The sequence below is a fragment of the Fringilla coelebs genome (genome assembly GCF_963513975.1).
Source record: "Fringilla coelebs genome assembly, chromosome: 15".
Taxonomy (NCBI): domain Eukaryota; kingdom Metazoa; phylum Chordata; class Aves; order Passeriformes; family Fringillidae; genus Fringilla; species Fringilla coelebs.
The window spans coordinates 8864578-8884486 of NC_140041.1; the positions used below are offsets into that span (position 1 = coordinate 8864578).

Sequence of the window (19909 nt, forward strand, 5' to 3'; positions counted from 1 at the left end):
AATAAAACCTGATTTACCATATACTTCAATGAAAAGAGAAATGAAATACAGACCATATTTTTTGTACACTACTTTCCACTCTCTCCGTAATTAAATGTTATTAAATAAATGAGTAAGTTTATACCATCATTCAGGTATTGTCTTTACTACCAACTATGCCTCAGAGATCAGACCAGCACTGTGAATTAAAAGAGATTCATCTTCCTTCCTGTGAGGGCATCGCCACACCCTGCTGAATAATCCCATTTTTAAACTGCTTGTCAGAAATAACAGCCAAGGAATGAGAGAGGAGAATTGACTCAAAAGCAAGAGAAACAGGAGGGTCAGAGATAAAAACGGATTATTTGGTTTAAAGAGAGGAGAGATTCATAGCCACCACAAATGTTTTGTTTCATCTTCTTGATGTACCTGTTCCATTGCACTGGGAAAGACACTCCTGAGGAGTGAGTGGTCTGTAGAGCTGTTTTCCCCTGAGGTCTCTGGAGCACAGGTCCAGACCAATGAAAGAAGCACCAATGAAAGAAGCATAATTTCATATCACTTATCCCAAGTACTCCTCCTCTCCCCTGCACATACACCGCTTTGCTTTTATTCCGGGGACAGATTCCCATAAAACCTAAATATTGCACCGGCTCCCGCTTTCCATAACAACGAGACAAAAGCTGCACCCTGATAACCAGCACGTGCTAAATGAGGCCATGCTCAAGGCGTGCCAGACAACGGCAGCAGAGGCTCAGGACGTACGTTGATGTCCTCCAGGTCCAGGAAGTTGAGGACGACGCCGTTGCGCTTCCAGACGATGGGCGGCCGCAGCGCCCCGCGGATGCTGCACGTCAGGACGGTGCTGAGGCCCACGGTGATGGTGCTCACAGTCACCCTCTGCTCCTCGGGCAGGCTCAGCTGAACCACCTCTGCAAAAGGCAAGAGAACGGGGACAACGTCAAACACCACACAGGGAAGCTGCTCCTCTTCTCTCCTCTCCGACTCCTGTTCTCATTCTGGGAATAACTTCGGAGCATTTTGGAAAGGAGATGGGGTACCTATGCTGTACAAAAAAACCCATCAATAACAAAGCCAAGTAAGAGAAAAATTGAATCTGTCTCAATCAAACTCCCTGAACGCCTTTCCTGCTGCATCTTAGCTGTGGCATGAGGGCACTGTGATGGTCAGCTGGCCAGCCTGGCTGCAGGAGTTCATACAAAGCAGTCAGCAGCAGCAGGACAAGCAAAGGCTCTCTGGCTTGAGACCATCTGGGCTTGCTTCTCTACAACACTCCTCTCTACAACACTTCTCGCTCCACTACCTCTCTTTGGTAGGAGAGTAGTACCTTTTAAAAGGTACAAGAGCGAGTCATGTTTGTTCCTTGAGGAAGAATTAAGGTCAGACTGCTGCCACTGAAATACAGATAAACCTAGCTTCAAATTTCCCAAACACTGGAAGTCACCAAGCTTGAAAACTTGTTTACCAAACACAGCCACATATGGCACCTGAGATACAGCTGTCCTAAAATATAAAAGCTTTCCAATATTTTATTTAAATAAAAACCCTAGTGATTTTGACTTACACGTCCCACACAAAATAAACTCCTGTAGCCACAGCTTTGTAATTCACAGAATGGCTTTTGCTTCCTCTCATTCCCAAGCTCTGCAATAAGAAACCTATATTGCATGTAAATTATGAAGACTGGTCTTTCAAGGTAGTGGCCCATTGAGAGGAACAGGGAATGTTCACAGCTGGTGTTACTTTGCTTCAGCCAACTCCAAAACCCGGGCTGGGGAATGAAACAACCTCTCCCAGCACCAAGGCTCCTCCTTCCTCATGTCCACTGGTGACAACAGCAGTAAAATATAGATGAAAGAGACTGATCCTGCCTCAACCAAGGCCATTTGCTTTGGGGAAAAAAACCCCTTCAAGCAGTGGTGACACTGTAAAATGACATACAGGGGTCAGGTTACTCCCTCCCATCAACTGCTAAAGTTACTCTTCATCCTGTTCACCTACCTCACAACTCTGTCATTACATCCCACACAAGATCTGAATGTCACTTGCATGGAATAAAAATGAAAAAAAAACCCTAGTATCGACATTTGCAATCTTACACCTTTTCACATATTATCTAATTGAAAAATTGCTTTAACATCTCTTAAATGTAGCAAACCTCTTAAATCTGTCACTAAAATATTCAGTGTATTTCAGCAGCCTTGGGCAGCCTGGACAGACTCAGTGCTCTGGTACAGCAACTGGTTGTGAGAAATTAGTGCAAAACCTGCTTGTGAAAACATACCCCAACAGCTCAGCACCCCTTCTCTTCTGCTTCTCCCACCCAAGTGAGAAGCTAATGTGTCACAAAGTGTTCACCACTGTGGATCTGAGGCTGGCTTTGGGCTGCAGGGTCCATACAGCACTGGTGTGTCTGCCAGCAGTGAGCACTTCTCCCACTCAAAATTCCCAGTGCTATTTCAGGAAGACTACAATCTGTTCTAAATAAAAGGTAAATAGTTTTGATAGAAGGTTGATCAAAATTAAGATTGTTTGACCAACGTGGTGCTACTATTTGTGTTATGGTGGCTCCAGAGGCATTACATGAGAAGACTGACACAGTCTGACCATCAAACCTTAAAAATCAAAAGGGGAGATGAAGGAATATTGGGAAGAGAACCTCACCCATTTAAGATCACTGAGCAGGCTAGCAACTAAGCTGGGAAGACATGGCATGAGACTAAATCACACCGCCTTCAGGTACTGCTGGGAGAAATCAGGGACATGGCAAATCAGGGGCAGCAGGCCATAGGAATAGAGATGTCCCAGGGAACCACTGAATGGTTTGGGCTGGAAGGGACATTAATGACCATCTCTGCAAGCCCTGCCATGGGCAGGGACATCTTTCACTCGACCAGGCTGCTCCAAGCCCCATCCAATCTGGCCTTGAACACTTCCAGGGATGGAGAGTTCATCCCACCACCCTCATCCAGCTGCCTGAAGCATGTAAACAGCACATAGGGGCTAATAATGTTATTTTCTTCATAATGAAGAGGTTCTTTTAATGAATAAAATATTTGGAGTGCACTTGACAGGATAAAGAACTGATAATTATAATAATTTGTAGCATACAGTAGGGCTAATGAGGACATCTCCTCTTGAGGAGAAATGAAATAGAGGGCCATTCATTTATAAGAGAATTGTTTTTTCATCTTACTGCTGTTTCCCTTAATTCCCTCTGCTGTTTTTCATGGTGCCTTGAGTTCCTTGGCACACGCTGGGCTTCCATAAGCTCTTTCTTCAGCAATGGTTTTTCAGTGCTCTCTTGCAGTGGAATTTAAGGCTTCCTGCCCATCTTGCAAACAATTGCTAAAGAGGCTTTGGCTTTTGCTTTTTAGAAGCACAGTAATGAAAAATACATTAAGGTTTAATTAAGAAGACACCTTGCACAGCTGCCATTCTTGGATGAACCATACAAGGCCAAGAGATGAGTTTTTTATGTTAAAGCATGTAATTAGCACAGACCACTTTAACAATACAAACACACTCCTTTTTAGAGTGTTTCTATGGAGTATATTTGACAGCATCTTATTACCAGTACATTTGAGGGATTCTAATTAACATCTAAAAGCCTTTCTACTAATACAGAATTATTTTGTGTGGTTTCAGTTATTGCTTTTTTGTTTTCAATAGAAAAAGATTTCCTAACACAAGCAGGTGTACTGGGGAGGAAACAGGGTTCCCTAAGAGGATGTGAGGGCTGAGCTTTTTAAAACTGTTTTAAAAGACTCAAAATTGTATTAAGTTATAGAGCTTAGACACTGCTGCTGTTGGTTTATGTGCAAAAATTATTCAAGTCACCATAATGATTTTGTGTAGAGCTCCTAGATTAAGTATTGAACACTGCTCATTTTATTTTTAAAAAACTTCAGGAGATAAAAGGATTTTTACCATGGGTATAAAACTGAACAGAACAAAAAGGCAATATTCAAAGGGTGCTCAATTACAGAATAAAACACGCTGAAATGGAATTTGGTCCTAAAATCAAGCAATGTTATGTTCGTTTGGAAATCCTGCAGGATGAGGCATGCAAACCATTTTTCTACATTCCATAGGTTCAACCAGTATCAGTCCTTGCTGACCAAGTTGTGGCAAACCTGAGATTTCTCTGGGATTCCAGCTGGAAATAAGTTCCTGCCAACTATTCTGCCATCAGAGAGAGATACTATCATCAGAGAATGGGATGCTATCATTCTTCACTCAATTTTTAATGGTTCCAGACAGGGCTAAATCCTTTGTAATGATCCCTTTAAAAGGGAATTGGTGTAAGCATGTGCCTGTGTATCAGAGGACCAGGACTAATCCCTGATCATGTAGATCAAAGACACCAAATGTGGAACAAAATCAAGGTCAGTGAAAGGCAACCAGGACACTACAAGCTCTCCATTGGTGATGGCAGCAACTCAGTGCCTGAACACCTTGTGGTTCAGGAATTAGGGCAGGGCCATCTCCAGACCCGTCTGCCGTATTCAGGAGGGTCAGGGATCCCTCCCTGTGTGCTGAGGGTTTGTGCCAAGGGGTTATTCAGGGGAGGAACCCCTCTTGTCCATCCTCTCCTGCCTGGTATGGTACTCAGCCTGAAGCACTGAGCACCTCTGGTGACCCAACTGTCACCATCTTGATATTCTTACATTAAATTTCTTGCAATACCAGGTCCCATGGTGACATGTAAGAATGTGAAGTCTTAGTAATTCCTTTCCTTGTAAAAAAGTGTCAAGATATTGCTGAACATTTTCCTCTGTCCCTCCTCCTCTCCAGTGTTTTTTAAGGTGCTAAGATGGAGTTACACTGCACCTTCACAAGCTCTGCATACTAATGCAGCAGGTATTGCCTATTGTCCTGGTTTATCATGGAAATATTTTTCTCTGCTGTCATCTGCAGCCCACCAAAGGCAATCATAATTTCACAATGAAGACATGTATAATTGAGGCCATTACAGGGAGCAGTCTGGAATGAGCATCTATGGAGAAAACCTCAGTGATGTAGCCTGGCATGGAGATAATTTACCTGATGATGCTGGGCACCTGCCTTTGCTCGTGCTGCACTACCTACAGAAACAGATTTCACACTTTAAATAGTGCTTAATATCATGAACGAGATCTCTTCCCTTAAATCTAAAGAAAATACACATTTTAATGCATTGTTGCCACCTTTAATTATTGTTACAGTTGTTCATGGATGTCCTCCCTTGCTGAAACAGAGTCTCACAGAATTGCAGGATGGCTTGGGTTGGAAGATCATCTCACTCCAATCCCTTGCTGTGGTCAAGGACACCTTCCACAAAACCAGGTTGCTCAGTGCCCCTCCAGCCTGGTCTGGAACATTTCCAGGGATGGGAATGTTTCAAATGGGAATCCTGTACCAGGGCCTCACCACCCTCACAGGGAAGAATTTCCCCATAATATTTAATCTACTCTTGTTCTATTGCTTAGATCCTGCTTATGGGACAAGGCAATACTTTTTAAATCCTGTAACTCATCCTCAGAAGGGAGACAATGAACCAAAACACAGCCTTGTTTGATGTTCAACAGGAGAGTGACTTTCAAAGAAAGTCTCCTGCACTGATTCTTGCCCCCAAATGAATGCAGAGAGACCTGTTGTTTGTGAAGTGAAGCATGGGTAACACAGCCCTAAATGCATCGTGTTTCTCCAGCAATGGTTCAAGTCAGGGGTGATTTAATGGGATGGAAACTTTAGTGTCTACTTAATTCCCCAAGTCCTGCAGCTGTGTTTATGCACTGCATTAGTAAAATCTGTTTATTGCCTTGTGGCCATGAAGGTCAGCGATGATTTTAGCATTTGTTTCAACAGATAAAAGAGTTCTCTAGCTGAACACATTCTCAGGTGAGGAGCTAACTGAATCCAGAAAACAAAAACAACTAATAGAACATAGTTGAAAACAGGACATATAATTACTCTTTTCTCCAATAATTTTGATGAGATGTATTTGGCTCTGCATAGAGCTTGGAGAAATTTTAGACCCTCTTAAAGCTGAGCCAACTGCAGCTAATTGATTTTTAAATGACCATGTTATTTGTGAGATGCATTTCTAAACATGAAAGTGAAGGTGAATTTGGCCAGCCAAGGAGGGACTCCAGTGATACTGTTGGGGACACACTGGGATGGGACGTGGGGACATGCTGGGATGGGATGTGGGGACACACTGGGATGGGATATCATCTGGTTAGGCACAGCAGGGAGAGGCTAAAAGCAATGAAGGATGATTCACACTGGGTCTGAATCTGTACAACACTGTATAATATGCTTATAAATTACTCATACATAATATGCTTATAAATTACTCTACCCTACTCTATAGACCAAATAAATGAATTAGTAACAAGCTCAGTACACAGATTACCCTGGGTTTACATGCCTTTGCAAACCTCTTCCACTGGCTGTTTTTAAGATTATCTCCAGAAGAAACATTGCCATGCCATCACATTTTTCTGGTCATTAAGGTTCAACAAGCTGGTCTTACCCAGACACATTTGACATCTTCTCACCTGCCCAGAGTCAGCCTATCCATCACCCAGTGAAAAAAACTCCATTTTCTGAATGCCAACTTAGAATTAGAGGAAAGCCAGTCATGCTACTAAAATTGTTTATGTTATTAATTAACGACCTTAGAGTTGTTCATGAACATGATTAAAGTAGTTCAAAATTAATGAACCCAGAGAATTCCTACAGCTCCCACATCAGTTCAGTGCAGGTGACTGGGATGAGGTTTCTGGCTTTATGAAAAACACCACCAGGAGCTGGCTCTGCCTCTGCCACCCTTGGTGTGACCCACCACTGCCCAGCTGCCCCTCTGGGACATCTCAGGAGCTTGGTGTCCCTCAAAAACACATACTCTAAGGACTGCAAGCTTAATTAATGTGAACAAGAAAATGATTCCTAAAGCTGAGTAGAAATGTTCATACCTCAGCTTTATTTTGTAACTGCAATAATTCAGGTTCTTAATGTAATTTATAAATCCTCAGGACCTTCTGTGGGCTACTTCAGAAAACATTTTATTGTAAATTCTCTACTAAATTACTAATAGTGTTTTTTAAGTCATAAAAAGGCATAATTATATTTCTGGCAGAATTTAGTACCTGAAGCACTCTTCTGTCATTACTCTTGATGACCACAGGCTATGACTCCCCAAGGTAGGTCTCAAACTTACATTTGAAGCTAAACCCCATCTTGTTGTGGAATTCAAAATAAATGTGTGCAAGTCCCCATGACACTCAGCTCTGGTGTGGTGGTGAAGACACTGCCTCTCATCCCTATCCTGCCCATGTCACTGTGACTTTGAACAAATGCAAGAGAAAAACAGCTATTGAAATAATTAAATATTATGATATATTTTACTTTTCTTCAGCAACTGTGTCCATAAAATGCTATTGACGACATTTCATAGAGTGGTTTGGGTTGGAATAGATCTTCAAAGCTAAGATCATCTTGTCAACTGCTTCCCATGGGTAGGAACAACTTCCACTAAACCAAGTTGCTAAGAGCAGTTGATTATTTATATAATGAGAATATGACACAGAAAATAAAGCATAATTTGAAAAAATTATTTAATGTCAGAGTTTTGGACAGCTTCTAAGGGGATTAGGACTTTTCAGAGACCACACTGTCCTGTTTCTGTGAAATACTTGCATGTTCCTCTCTGGAAGACTGAAGGAATGCCCCAGGGGAAGATGAGCATCACTTCCAGCAGCTGGATTTGAGAGGAGCAATTCAGATCTCCTGAACCTGAGATTTGGAGGCTGGTGCCATGTCTGAGAGGGTGCCTCAATCCCCTCCTGAGCCCACCTGGGACCCTGGGTCACCCTGGCTAGCTCAGGGATCTGCTCCCAAGAACTGAGTAGAGAGAATCTTCAGGTGAGCAATTCTGAGCCTCCTGCACTGGAAATGTCACATCTGGAGAGCCAACTCTGTTCAGACAGCTGCTTAAACAATTATCTAAATTACACAAAGTCCTCCCAAAAATGATGCACTTTTAAGAAAAGAAGTCCAGCTCTCTCATATGAATCTGTATCAAGCATATTCACATTGCTAATAAATTTGCTAAAAACTGTTTATATTGACTTTTAACCAAACAGCTTTTTTATGTACTTTATCCTAATGATCAATTTGTTTTCCTTTTTTTTAAAGGAAAGAAGCAACACACTTTCCATCACAAAATCCCATCACTGTCCTCCTGCTACTAATCAGAGGGAGAACATTGAGTTTGTGCAGGAAGGGATAATTAATTCATTCTTGAAAGTACATGAATAAATATAAGTTGTTCAGTGCTTAATTATCTAATCTCCTGAGGGTAGTGATGGATTCATTATGTAAATAGGCATAAGTAGTCTATTTTAGAAAAAGAGTTTACATAAAAGCATTTGTTTTTATTTTAAATTCCTATTTCCCACAGATTGAGAGCAATGTTGATATGATTAATTTCTGATAAAATATTCCCATGTTGTACCAAGAGCGTCCTGCTGAGACTGCAGCAGCCATGCATTTCCCCAGCCACTTTATTAATCTGAAAAGTAAAATTGCTAATGGTCTAACTGGCTCTCAGAATTCCTTCAGGGAGTCATAAAATCACAGAATGGTTTTAGTCAGAAGGGACTTCAAAGTTCATTTCATTCTACCCTCCCTGCCCTGGGCAGGGACACCTTCCTCCAGACCAGGTTGTTCCAAGCCCCATCCAACCTGGCCTTGGGATGGGGCAGCCACAGCTGCTCTGGGCAACCTGCTCACACCAGTTTAACATGAGACTCAAAAGATATGTCTCTTTTTCTTAAAAACAGTTAAAAATCACACTACAGGGTCCTCCTCTGCCTCTTTCCAAATAGTTGTGGGAGAGCAGAACTAAAACCTCTCACTGACCCCACCAAAAAATAATGGTTATGAGTTTTTGGGGACAGATGTGAAGTGTTGCAGCTGCTCTCTGAGTTTCATATTTTCTATCCTACTGGGACTGTAAGATAAAACTAGCATCAGTTGTTTCATTGCCACAAAAGCAATAGTTGTCTCTTTTCAAATTTCAGCATTTTTAGGAGTTAAAAAGTTTTTCAAATCCAGAAATTCCTTAGCTTTGAGACGGGGAAATCTTTAGCACAGGCAAGTTCTGTCAAAACAACAAGACTTTGAACAGCCACTATCTATATTTAAACTATGGTATTTCAGAGTTTCAGGGAAAAAACCATACAAAACCACTAAACTTATTTTTGTAACTTTTCTAAGTTACAACAGCTGAACTGATTTATATCTGATTTAAGGCAGAAGAAGATAGCTTCTAGTGGAGGATGTGGCCCGCCAAGTTTCTCCCTGGAGTGAATTTTTATGGATGCTCTATAAACCCCAAGGGTTTATCATGGAAATACTGTCAGAACATTAAGTTCAACATGACTCGTGGGAGCCACTAAGGTGTGTACAGAAATTACTTCAAATATAGAGACAAGTCAGGCCATGGGATATTTGGAGTTCAAGAAACATTCACATATAATTTACAACCCCTGAGTCATCAAAAATGGCCTTATCAAACTGCTCTGATATTTCACTCTCTGTCCATTTTCCTTTGAGTTCCTGGCCAGCATTATGCAATGAATGTGATGCATGGAAAAATGGATGAACCAGGAAACAAGGATCCTAGAAACTAAACCTCAGATTAAGGGTTTGCAAAAAAAATCCCCAGCATTTAAAATCAAGTATGCATGTTTCTTTCACATTCCCATATTTACTGTGCTCATAAACAACCAAATCAGGGCGAGCACACCTTTGGAGCTGTAAATAAGCATTAGTAATGTTTTTCATGGAGCTTTCATTGCTTTCTATGGATGACTGCAAATTTAGCTACGGTGATTATCTGCATTTTGCATCTTTCCTGACTAAAGCTCCATTCAGGATGCTTAATAAATGCAAGGACTCTGCTCTCCTGTGCTCATGCCAATTCCAGGACACAGCCTGACATACTTCAGGTTGGATGGGGCTTGGAGTAACCTGGTCTAGTGGGAGGTGTCCCTGCCCACGGCAGTGGGGTTGGAACTGGATGATCTTTGAGCACCCTTCCAACCCAAAGCAGCTGTGATGCATTTCTTCTCATCCTGGTGCTGCCCTGGAAGGTGACCAGTTTAATGTGTGCTGCAATGATGTACCAGTCTGGAGAGGACACAACAGCACAAATTTGGCTAGTGGGGATCCTGCAAGGTGATGGCAAGTTTGCTCTGCGGCAACATTTATCCAGCTAACATCTTGCATTTTCAAAACACATTAGCTGGTTAAAAACTTTGGCATCAGCACTTTCACCAGGTCCCTCCCTTATTCAGAACCACCTGACTGGAGTTGAGGGGAAAGTCAGGAATGTGCAGAGGAACAGCAAAGAACCAGGTAATGACTTTTCTTTCTGGAGAGGATGGTGCAGGGAAAGCAGAAAGCAAAGAACAGTTCCTAAAGAAAATCCCTGGTTTCCTGATATCAGCAGGAAACACAGCATTGTTTTTTGTGGGCAGGTTTTGTCCTGCTTAAACCCTTCTCTGCAGAAACCCCTGCAGAGAAGACCCTTTAACTGGCTAATTCATCAGAACTCCAGTGCAATGCTGGGCAGGCAGCTGGGACCTTGGGACAAGATTTGGAATCCAGGTGGACAGCAAAAGGTTTGGAAGGGACCAGTAAGGAATAGGTAAGTACAGCCACCAAAGGGGCTTCTTCAGTGGAGCAGAAATGTCTGCAGAGAGCTCCAGAGAGAGTGCCAAGCTGTAGTCAGAGCAGGAGAAGCAGATTTAATCTTTGTCTGGACAGTTAAACCCTACTCTGCCTCAATTTCCCCCATATAAAACCTCTCCAGGACATTCTAGGAATAAGGTGTCTGAAAAGATTTCTTGGAACCATGATAATAGGTGTCACACAAATACCCACAAGCATGTTGGATTTCTTATTAAAGCCCCTCTGAGGTTCACAGATAAAATCCACATATAAAACTGAAATTTAATTACACAAAAATACTTTGAAGCTGAGATTTGAAGCCTCTGCTGCAAGAAACTTGAATTCCAGTAAAAAAAACATGATAAATGCTGCATCCTTGGAAGTAACAAGAAAAACAAATCACCTGGACTACCATATTAAAAAGCATATTGAAAAGCAAGATATGCTGGCAAAATGTGGCCAGCTGTACTTTGTGTACCAACCCGACACCAGCATCTTGAAACTTTTACATCTGCAGAGCAAAATGATTTATGGAAGCTGTTCTTTATCATTCAGGCTTATAAGTCTTATGTCACATAAAACCCCTTGGCACTGGAAAAACATTCTGATTGTGATGGGGGGCGGCTGCAGGAGCAGGGACAGCCCCCATCACCTGGGCTGCCCAGCACCCTTCCCATTCTGTTGGCATCCACCAGGTTTGCACAGAACAGACAGGATTTAGGTAGAGAGCAGCTATTCAACAATTTTATTTTTCTTATCTTATACCCTCAACCTTATTTTCAGCTATTCAAATGCAGCTCTGAAGGCAGAAATGATTCATTGCTCCCTGGATTTTTCTGTAACACTCTTCACCATTAAATCGTCTTCAGAAATGCTCGTGAGCACCTTTGACATGTTTGCTTTAGCTGAGTTATGTGGCCTCAGAGAGGGATTACTTGCCAAAAAGAACTTTTTAGCCCTTCTGCCTCATTTCTGCTCAGCATGATCCCAGCTCTGACCTGTCCAAAATCTCCCATTCCTGCTGAGCTTCAGTCACCCCATCTCACTGACTGCAACTGTGACTGACAGCCCTCACCAGTCATCCCACGGACAGCTGGTGCCCATCTCCCTTCCCCACAGCCCCAGCAGAGCTCTTGCATCACCTCTGCATTTGATGCCTCCCAGCTCCAGCAGAGGCTGATGGAGCAAAGCACAGCCTGGTCCTGCTCCTGCCTCTGCAGGGACAGCCCCCACCACTTCTCACCAAAGGAATTTCTCTGCCAAAACCAGAGAAGCTTTTTCCTGAGTCTGTGCAATCTGCACCTGAGCTTGCATCTCAGAACTTGGCCCCACTTGTGCTGTGCCAAACCCCCCAGTGCTCAGCCCACCTGTGCTCTCAGCCCACCAGCCTGCTGTGTTTCATCAGCTCTTCCAACCAACAGTATTTAAAACCATAGGATCACAGAATGGTTTGGGTTGGAAGAAACCTCAAAGAGCAACCACAGAATGGTTTGGGCTGGAAGAGACCTCAAAGAGCAACCACAGAATGGTTTGGGCTGGAAGAGACCTCAAAGAGCATCCAGTTCCACCCTCCCTGCACCTTTCCCCAGACCAGCTTGCCCCAGGCTCCATCCAACTTGGTCTTGAACATTTTCAGTGACTGGGCAGCGACAGCTTCTCTCTAATGGGCACATTTCCATTCCTTCTTCCTATGAAAATGGTCTTTTAATTTTTTCCTATATTTTAATTGCTTCCTCCTCAACTGCCATCAATCATATCTTTTTATCTCTTTGTGTGTGACATTAGATGGCTCTCTGCTACCCACACCTTCTCCCAGTACAAGTGATTAAAGAGCACAGCACAGAGATTTCTCTTGTACTGAAAGAACAGGACCCTAGATCTCACCCTTTTGGTGAGAGCTGATAATATTGACTTTTTTAGGCCAATTGCGGTAGATACATGCCTTGTTTACATTTAATGATCACAAATTAAAATCAGCTCAACGAACTGAACATTTGAGGAATGCACAGTGCACTATATATAATGAATTACTGCTGATTAAGTCTATAAATTAAATATCAACACAATCTTTAAATATACATTTAATTTCAAACACACCAGAAATCCAGTGTGCCAAATGAAAGACTGTTTAATGCTAAGTTATTTGCCAGCATAGCCACCATATGCCAAACACCACAAATAACAGTATTCATCAAATCAACAGTCTGGAGACAGTTTCTTTTTAACATCTTTAGCACAGCACTCATCACAAATATTGTCAGCCAGATGCTCTGTTTTCCCAAGAAAAAATGCATGCTTAATGTGAAGAAGAGCCCAGAAGTTCTTTCAGAATGCATGACCATGTGCACATCCCAACAACCCTACCACAGAAACAGTTAAACAGGGTCCATGCTCAGAGATGGTTCCTGCCTGAACATGAGCCTTCCTCACCTGCTCCAACCAGCCCTTTCTCTGGGTCTCCTTTATAAAGAGACACAGAAACAACATCCACAATATATTTATTTACTCACCAGAGGTCAGATATAAATTAGTACATCATAAAGAGACAAAAGACCAGATCTGGTGGCTCAATTGCTTTTGAAACATCTTATTTAGGCTAAACCTTGGTGACAAGAAAACTACTGAAATCAACATTAAAGTGTAGTAACTGCTCACAATGGTAATGCCAAAGTTAAAAGTCTTCAATGCAAACCCCTCAGCCAATACAAGTATTAATAAGATCAGTGGCTGACTTGTAGATGCCAGTATTTATTATCCATCCTGTAAATTATGGCTTGGCTAATGAAATGATTTTCACAAACACAACATGACATTCATCCACTAAGACATAACACACACCTGCAGGGCATGCAGTGAAAAGCCTTCTGCTGTATTTTAATTGATGCATAGTCCTTTGTGGTTTATACCCCTTCAAAGTAATCAAATTCTACATTTTTAATTGGCTCAACTGTGTTATTATTAATTGGGTAAACAATTAATGGCAATTTATGGAGCTATTATTTCATTAGTCCCAATGCTGTTACAGTGCCACACATGATGCCTGACAAGGTTTGGTTTGGATTCTACATGTGAGCCACAGACATCAAAAGGGCTCAACCATGGCCAGGGCTTCACACAGCAAAGCTGTGTTCAAAAATATATTAAAAATATTTCAGAAATGCAGTTCCTGCCCTAGAGAGCTGCAATGAAAATATGCAACAAAGCCAGAAGATGGAAGGAGAAATCAAGGCATAGTTAGAGAAAATTATTTTTGTTGAGCAGAGCAAACCTTGTCTCCCTAGTCCTGAGCTGTACTGACAAACCCCCAAAAGAGTCATAAACTAGTGTGGGAAAAATAGTTTCTTCTTGCTGAATTCTGATTTTGTCTCTTTTCACTCTGAAAAGTGAAACCAACCCAGTGACCAACTCAGCTGCCAGTATTTGGGATTTCTCTGTCTCTGGCAAGACCCCAGGTGAATGAGTGAATGTTCCTGTCAGTGGAACACACAGAGTGCTCCTGTCAATAATTCTAGATGAAAGGGATTTAATAGGCTTTAGCTAGATTATGCTATTTAAACAGGTGACATGAATATTCTTTCATTTGTCTTATGTTTCATCTTTTGCCAAAACCCCAATTTCTCTCTTTTCTGCTATTTTCTCCCTTCCCTTTACTAAGACTACATTGAGCAAGACAGCAAAATGCCAACACATGGAATTGAAAAGATTGCCTCTGATCCTACAAAAAGGGCATCCTGTAAGTGAAAATGCCTCCAACTAGTGCCAGAAGCTGAGACACTGCTTTTTAGTCCAGGTCAGATCAAGGAGGATGAAATTTTCCACCCTGATTTCATTATAAGAAGGAGATGACAGCGCTCCTGCCATGAGTCAGGCAAACCTCACCTCCAGCCATGGGCAGGATGAACTTTTCAGGAAAAATCCCTCAGACATTCTGCAAGGCAGTGCTTGGATTACACAGGCTCACAGCACAGCAGGGCTGTGCTAATGCTTGATAAAGCTCACCAGATAGGTTGGAACAGAAGTGCAGGATGAACCTGTACCTATTCCTGAAAATGAAAAGCATCAGTGGTACCTCAAGGTGTGCACCAAGGTGTGCCTGTGACTTCCACAGGCATCCCTGCTCTTTGCTCCACCTAAAGCTATTCCTGTAAGTTTAAATCCCCCTGCTGAAGATGTGACTGTCTCAATGCACTGCAAATCAGCAACACTCAGTGTAAATCAAGAGCAATGTGGATACAGGAAACGTCAAGGATGAAGTCAGGGACATACTGTGAAAAAAGGCTCTTAATGATTCAGAGTAATATATTTCAGATGTTTAAGCAAAAAAAAAACCATTCATAAACTACAGCAGAACTGCACCTTTCAGGCTGAATGGGGCCTCTATTCCCAAGTTATGGAAGACAGTGATTGAAGGAAGGAGGAAAGCCAAGGACACTAACACAGAGCCAACAGTGCAGCCCAGTATTTTCATGCAGAGAGGCACAGAAATGCTGATCTTCTGTGATGCTGCCTACTGTGGTGTGGACACTTGGTTAACCTATTTTTTCCCTACCTTCTTCTCTCAGCAATCCCTGAGGGAGCAAACTGCTCACTGGAATTTGCTGTGTGTTTGAGGATAAAGCATCCTAATCTGCTGCAGGGTTGCAGATATTGGTAAAAAGCACAGAGACCCCTTCTTCCCAATCTCCCATTAATGTCAGGCACATCAGCCCTGTGCATGCTTGAAGACAACTCCAGGGAGAAGTCTGGCTGCTACCCCTGCCAGAGCACTACTTGTGCAGGACAGGAGAAACCTGCATGGCACAGTACCTTGGGGACACAGCCTTGGGGACACTTCAGGTCTAAAGCAGCCTCACTTCAGGACTATCTGGATTACACCACTGAATCTTATGATTTGCTGCAACTTGCAGTGGGAGACACAAACTTGCACTTGCTCAAGGCATGAACAGCAGCCAATGTCTAAGAACTCAAAAGAGCATTTCATGAGAGGAGAGGATGTGAGTTGTTTATGCTTGATGATCAACACCGAGTGGGAGAAGCTGGCGTTTGCCCAGGATGTCAAGGTTAACAACCCTTCTATTACAAAACATTTTATGGGTGAATCTTAAATGACTACAGATGGTCAGGTGTTGATTTTGCATGTCCTTTGAAAGACAGTACTGTCAGCAAAACAGCGCCTTCTAACCAAATTTTGAAGTTCAATACTCTGTCAGCAAGGAAGAGTGTTGGCTCTTTAACTGACTCATCAAAATACTGTTTCTTTAGCTACCTCTAGTGACTTTCCAATTGAGTACTGCTCTGTGGCCGGCTCACCAGGACAAGAATATCTGCACAATTCATAGCTGGTTTTTTTTCTCTCCCCAGTAATATTCCTTTATGGAAAGAATGTAAAAATCCTTGCTTTACAGATGGTGAGGTGAAGCAGAGGCAGACGTTATTTAGCTGCAGTTACACAGCATATCTGAACCAGAACCAGACACATGCCTTATTTCCCAAGGTTACTCTTCCAGCCTCTCTGAGATTACTTTATAATCCCATTATGGGTGGAAGAGCAATGCACACACAGCTGCCTCCTTGGATTGCTCCTGTTAGAGCGTGAGCAAGGTGTGAGTTCTCAGTGATCGTCATGCCCTGTTTTGGCCACGGCTCCTGGGGGGTTTGCAGGAGGGCAGAGTGGGGAAAGTCACCACTGAACCTGAAAAGACAGCCTCAGAGGAGACTGGGGGCTGGGCTAAAATACACAACCACTGAACTAACAGCCTAACACCACAAGAAGTGTCAGCTTAAGACTTGCTGCACCTTCATGCTGTCACATTACACTTATAAGTTATCTGAGCTGGTATTGCTGGAGTCTTTTGAGCCTTGCTTAGCTTTTCTATGTGCTCTGAAGACAAGTTCCCCCTCCCAAGAGAAAAACAGGACGTGCCTCCCATGGCAATATTGTCTATGGGATAAGAAATCACCTTCTTTGCCGTGCTGGCACCTTTCCTGCCTATTTTCTACTTCAGCTAGAAGCTTTTCTTTGTCCCCAGGTCCATTGAGGAGACAGCCCTGTGTCCTAGGGAGGGTGGGGTCCCAGCAGCACTGCTGTGGGGTGCTCTGCTCCTCCTGGGCTCCCTCCCAGCCTCATCATCCCAATATTGGTGTCACATTTATCACAGAGTGATGCACACAAACAGAAAATACAATAGACTGACTCATTTATTCCCACTTGTTATTGATGACCTTTCATGACTTTCACAACTCCGCCTTGCTCTAACACTCATGAGTTATGGGGTCATCCATAACTCAAGGAAATAAATGAAGTTTCCCATCAGCCTTTTGTATATCCTCATTTATTACCTTTTTTATGACCAACCTTTAAAGTTTTATTCCCTAGTATCTTGTTTTACAGTGGTGTAACATTCAGATGCAGGGATGTATATGAATCAGGCCAAAGCATTCTCATTGGGTTGGGTTTCACTGGAGAAGAGCTGTGCTCATCCACAGGTACAAGGGCTACTTTTTCCACACCATCAGCCCATGTCTGAGCCTCTACAATAAAATTATGCCAATGCTCAGCCTCCTTTCTTTACACTAAATGAGGTACAGTGGTTTTTTATGACTAATTCACCTCAAGATCATTTGTGGAACAAGCTTATCCATAGAAATAACAAGATGCATCATATAAATTATTGATTCAAAGATTTGGAGATGTTTGAGAGCTACTGCTTAAGAGCATGATGTGTATACAGTGTTGCCTACAACATGGTGAATAATAATCCTTTAAAAAACTTCAGCTGCAGCATTTCTGAGCAAGTGCAGTGCTGCTTTACAGAATACCTTTTGGTTTTAACCTGTCAGTAAAATGCCAGAATAATTAAATCAGATGGCATAGTAAGTCTCAAGGTAATTCCTAAAATTCTTTGTCTGTACTTATCACAGGAGGTCCTGTGCCCTAGGTCAGTTCTGCAGGACAGGGCTGCCTCTGTGTACACCCCAATGGCTGTGCCAATCTCCACAGAGGTGCTGCAGCTCCCTTGAGACCATGATCATAAATCATGAATTGAGCCATGGCCAGTGCAGTCCTGGGGACAGCCATCCATGAGGTTGTGGGGAGAAAGGTGGAGCTGGACTTGCTGGACTTGGGGCCAGTGATGTCTCTTTTCCATGCAACAGGAAACAACTCAGGTCTAGAATCACAGAATTGCTAAGATTGGAAAAGACCTCTGAGATCATCAAGTCCAAATGTCAACCTAGCACCACTACAATATTTACCACTAACCCATGTCCACCCTATTCACACGTTTTTTGAGCCCTTTCAGGAATAGTGATCCTACCACTTTCCTGGGCAGCCTGTTCCAGGGCTTGACAACCCTTTCCATTAATAACTTTCCTCTCATAACAAATCTAAACCTTTCTTGGCACAACTCAGGGTCACTGAGGTCAAGCAGTTTCCTGAAGAACGGCACAGATTACACCATGAAGAAGACTAGAGCTGCCTTCCAGAAGTCTTGTGTGAAAAAGAAGCTGCATGTGCAGAAATCAGGTGCTGCTCAGGGCAGGCAAAGGTGAAATAACCAGCCCCAAGCACAGACCCATGGCAGGAGCAGCTGCTGACTGAGGCACTTGTGCAATTCTCAGCAGGACGTGAGGGTTAATTTATTCATCTATTTTGAAGAGAAACCTGTAAGACCACCAGTTAGTGCACAGCAAGAAAGTCAAAGCAAAGCTATTATGGGAGAGAAGACAAACAAAACCTTGTGACTTGTCTTTTTGATGGCTATCTATAGGTAGTCACAGCAAGGAGCAGTGTCACTGCTCTGTCAAACAGATACTACAACCCCAGAACCAGCCCAAGACCAGAAAGGTTGAGGGTAGGGCATCAATAAAGGACATTTCCTCTTAACTTATGAGGAAAATACTGAAACTGCCCTCTGAGGCTTTCAAAAAGTGAAAGAACTGGAGACCTGATAATAATGATATATTGCCACACTTCCAAAGGATAAGAGAGTGCTATAATAAGGAAATATGGTCAGACTTCAGAACCCAGAGCAGCCTCACAAAATAAAACAAACAGATCATCAAAAATATTTTTTTCAGGCAATTAACTGAAGTAAAGAATATAGAAGGAGCACTGCATTCTTTTTGAAGGAAGGCTAGAAAAGAAATTGAAAAGAAAAGAAATTGTCTCTGAATCAGCTCAGGGGACTCCCTTCTACTGACTTTGTAGAAAATAATTTACTCTACAAATTCAAATTTAATGTCCTTCCTTAGACCCAAATGAAGGTTCACCCTACCTGGACTGCAGGGAACCCCCCAACCCCAGTTCATGCTCAAGGGCTTATTCCACACAGATCAGAATGTGGAGGAAAGAGGGGACAGGGGTCTTGTGCCAACCTTGAACCAGGCCTGTGACCTGATCCTAGAAAAAGAATGGAAGAACCATGATCCCCTTCCTGAAAGGACTGAAAATGAAAGAATACCATGTGCTCAAATAACCACAGCTCTTGGGAACAAAGACCAGGAATACCACCCTCTTCACATAAGAAGTTTTCACTGCAGATCACACTTGTTTCACTTGTACTGGGAAAAAGCATTTCCTCAAGTACCCTTTCTTTGCAAAACTATTCCTTGTTTTGCCGTCCAGCAGCTTCCCAAGTAACATTTCCCTGCAAGTCCAGGTAGCAGGGGTGTGGAGGAGCTGAGCAGCAGAGGACATGGCTTGCTGAAGACTTTATTGGCAGTAGGGTAGAAGTCTTTTACAGCCCTTTACAGGTGAATGGGGAAAACTCAATAACATTCACTATCTTTATTGAGTACAGTTATTAGCTTTGAATGTTTTCTAAAGTAAGCCTGTCATTAAGACGAATGTCTTGGTAATGGTAGGAATTTCCCAACTGAAGCATTAAAAATCCTGTAATGCCTGCATCATTAGCTGACTTGGAAGACTCCTCCACCATCTCCAGCTCCATGTCACAATGATCAGTGCCACCTTCAGCTCCATTCATCTGCTCCACATCCACCCAGAGCCTCTCATGGCTCTGCCTGTCCGGGTCCTTTCTGTCTGCAGACAAAGAGGATCTCTGCACTAACCTGGAGTGATGGAGAACAACATTAGAAAAATTGTATCACCCCCACAACTGAACTTCCTGTGTAAGGAAAAGACAACCAGCAAAAACTGGGCAAAACCAGGCTCTCCTGAAAA

At 42.7% G+C, this 19909-nt stretch overlaps 1 protein-coding gene across 1 annotated transcript in view; it reads right to left on the minus strand.

The window, feature by feature from the left end:
• FSTL4 (follistatin like 4) overlaps positions 1-19909 on the minus strand; it is a gene marked incomplete at its 3' end in the record, with an annotated part of 196306 nt that overhangs the window by 35224 nt on the left and 141173 nt on the right. Inside the window, exon 6 of the mRNA XM_084215769.1 lies at positions 745-911. Within this exon, the coding sequence (XP_084071895.1) occupies positions 745-911 (167 nt within the window). The remainder of the gene's footprint in view (positions 1-744; positions 912-19909) is intronic.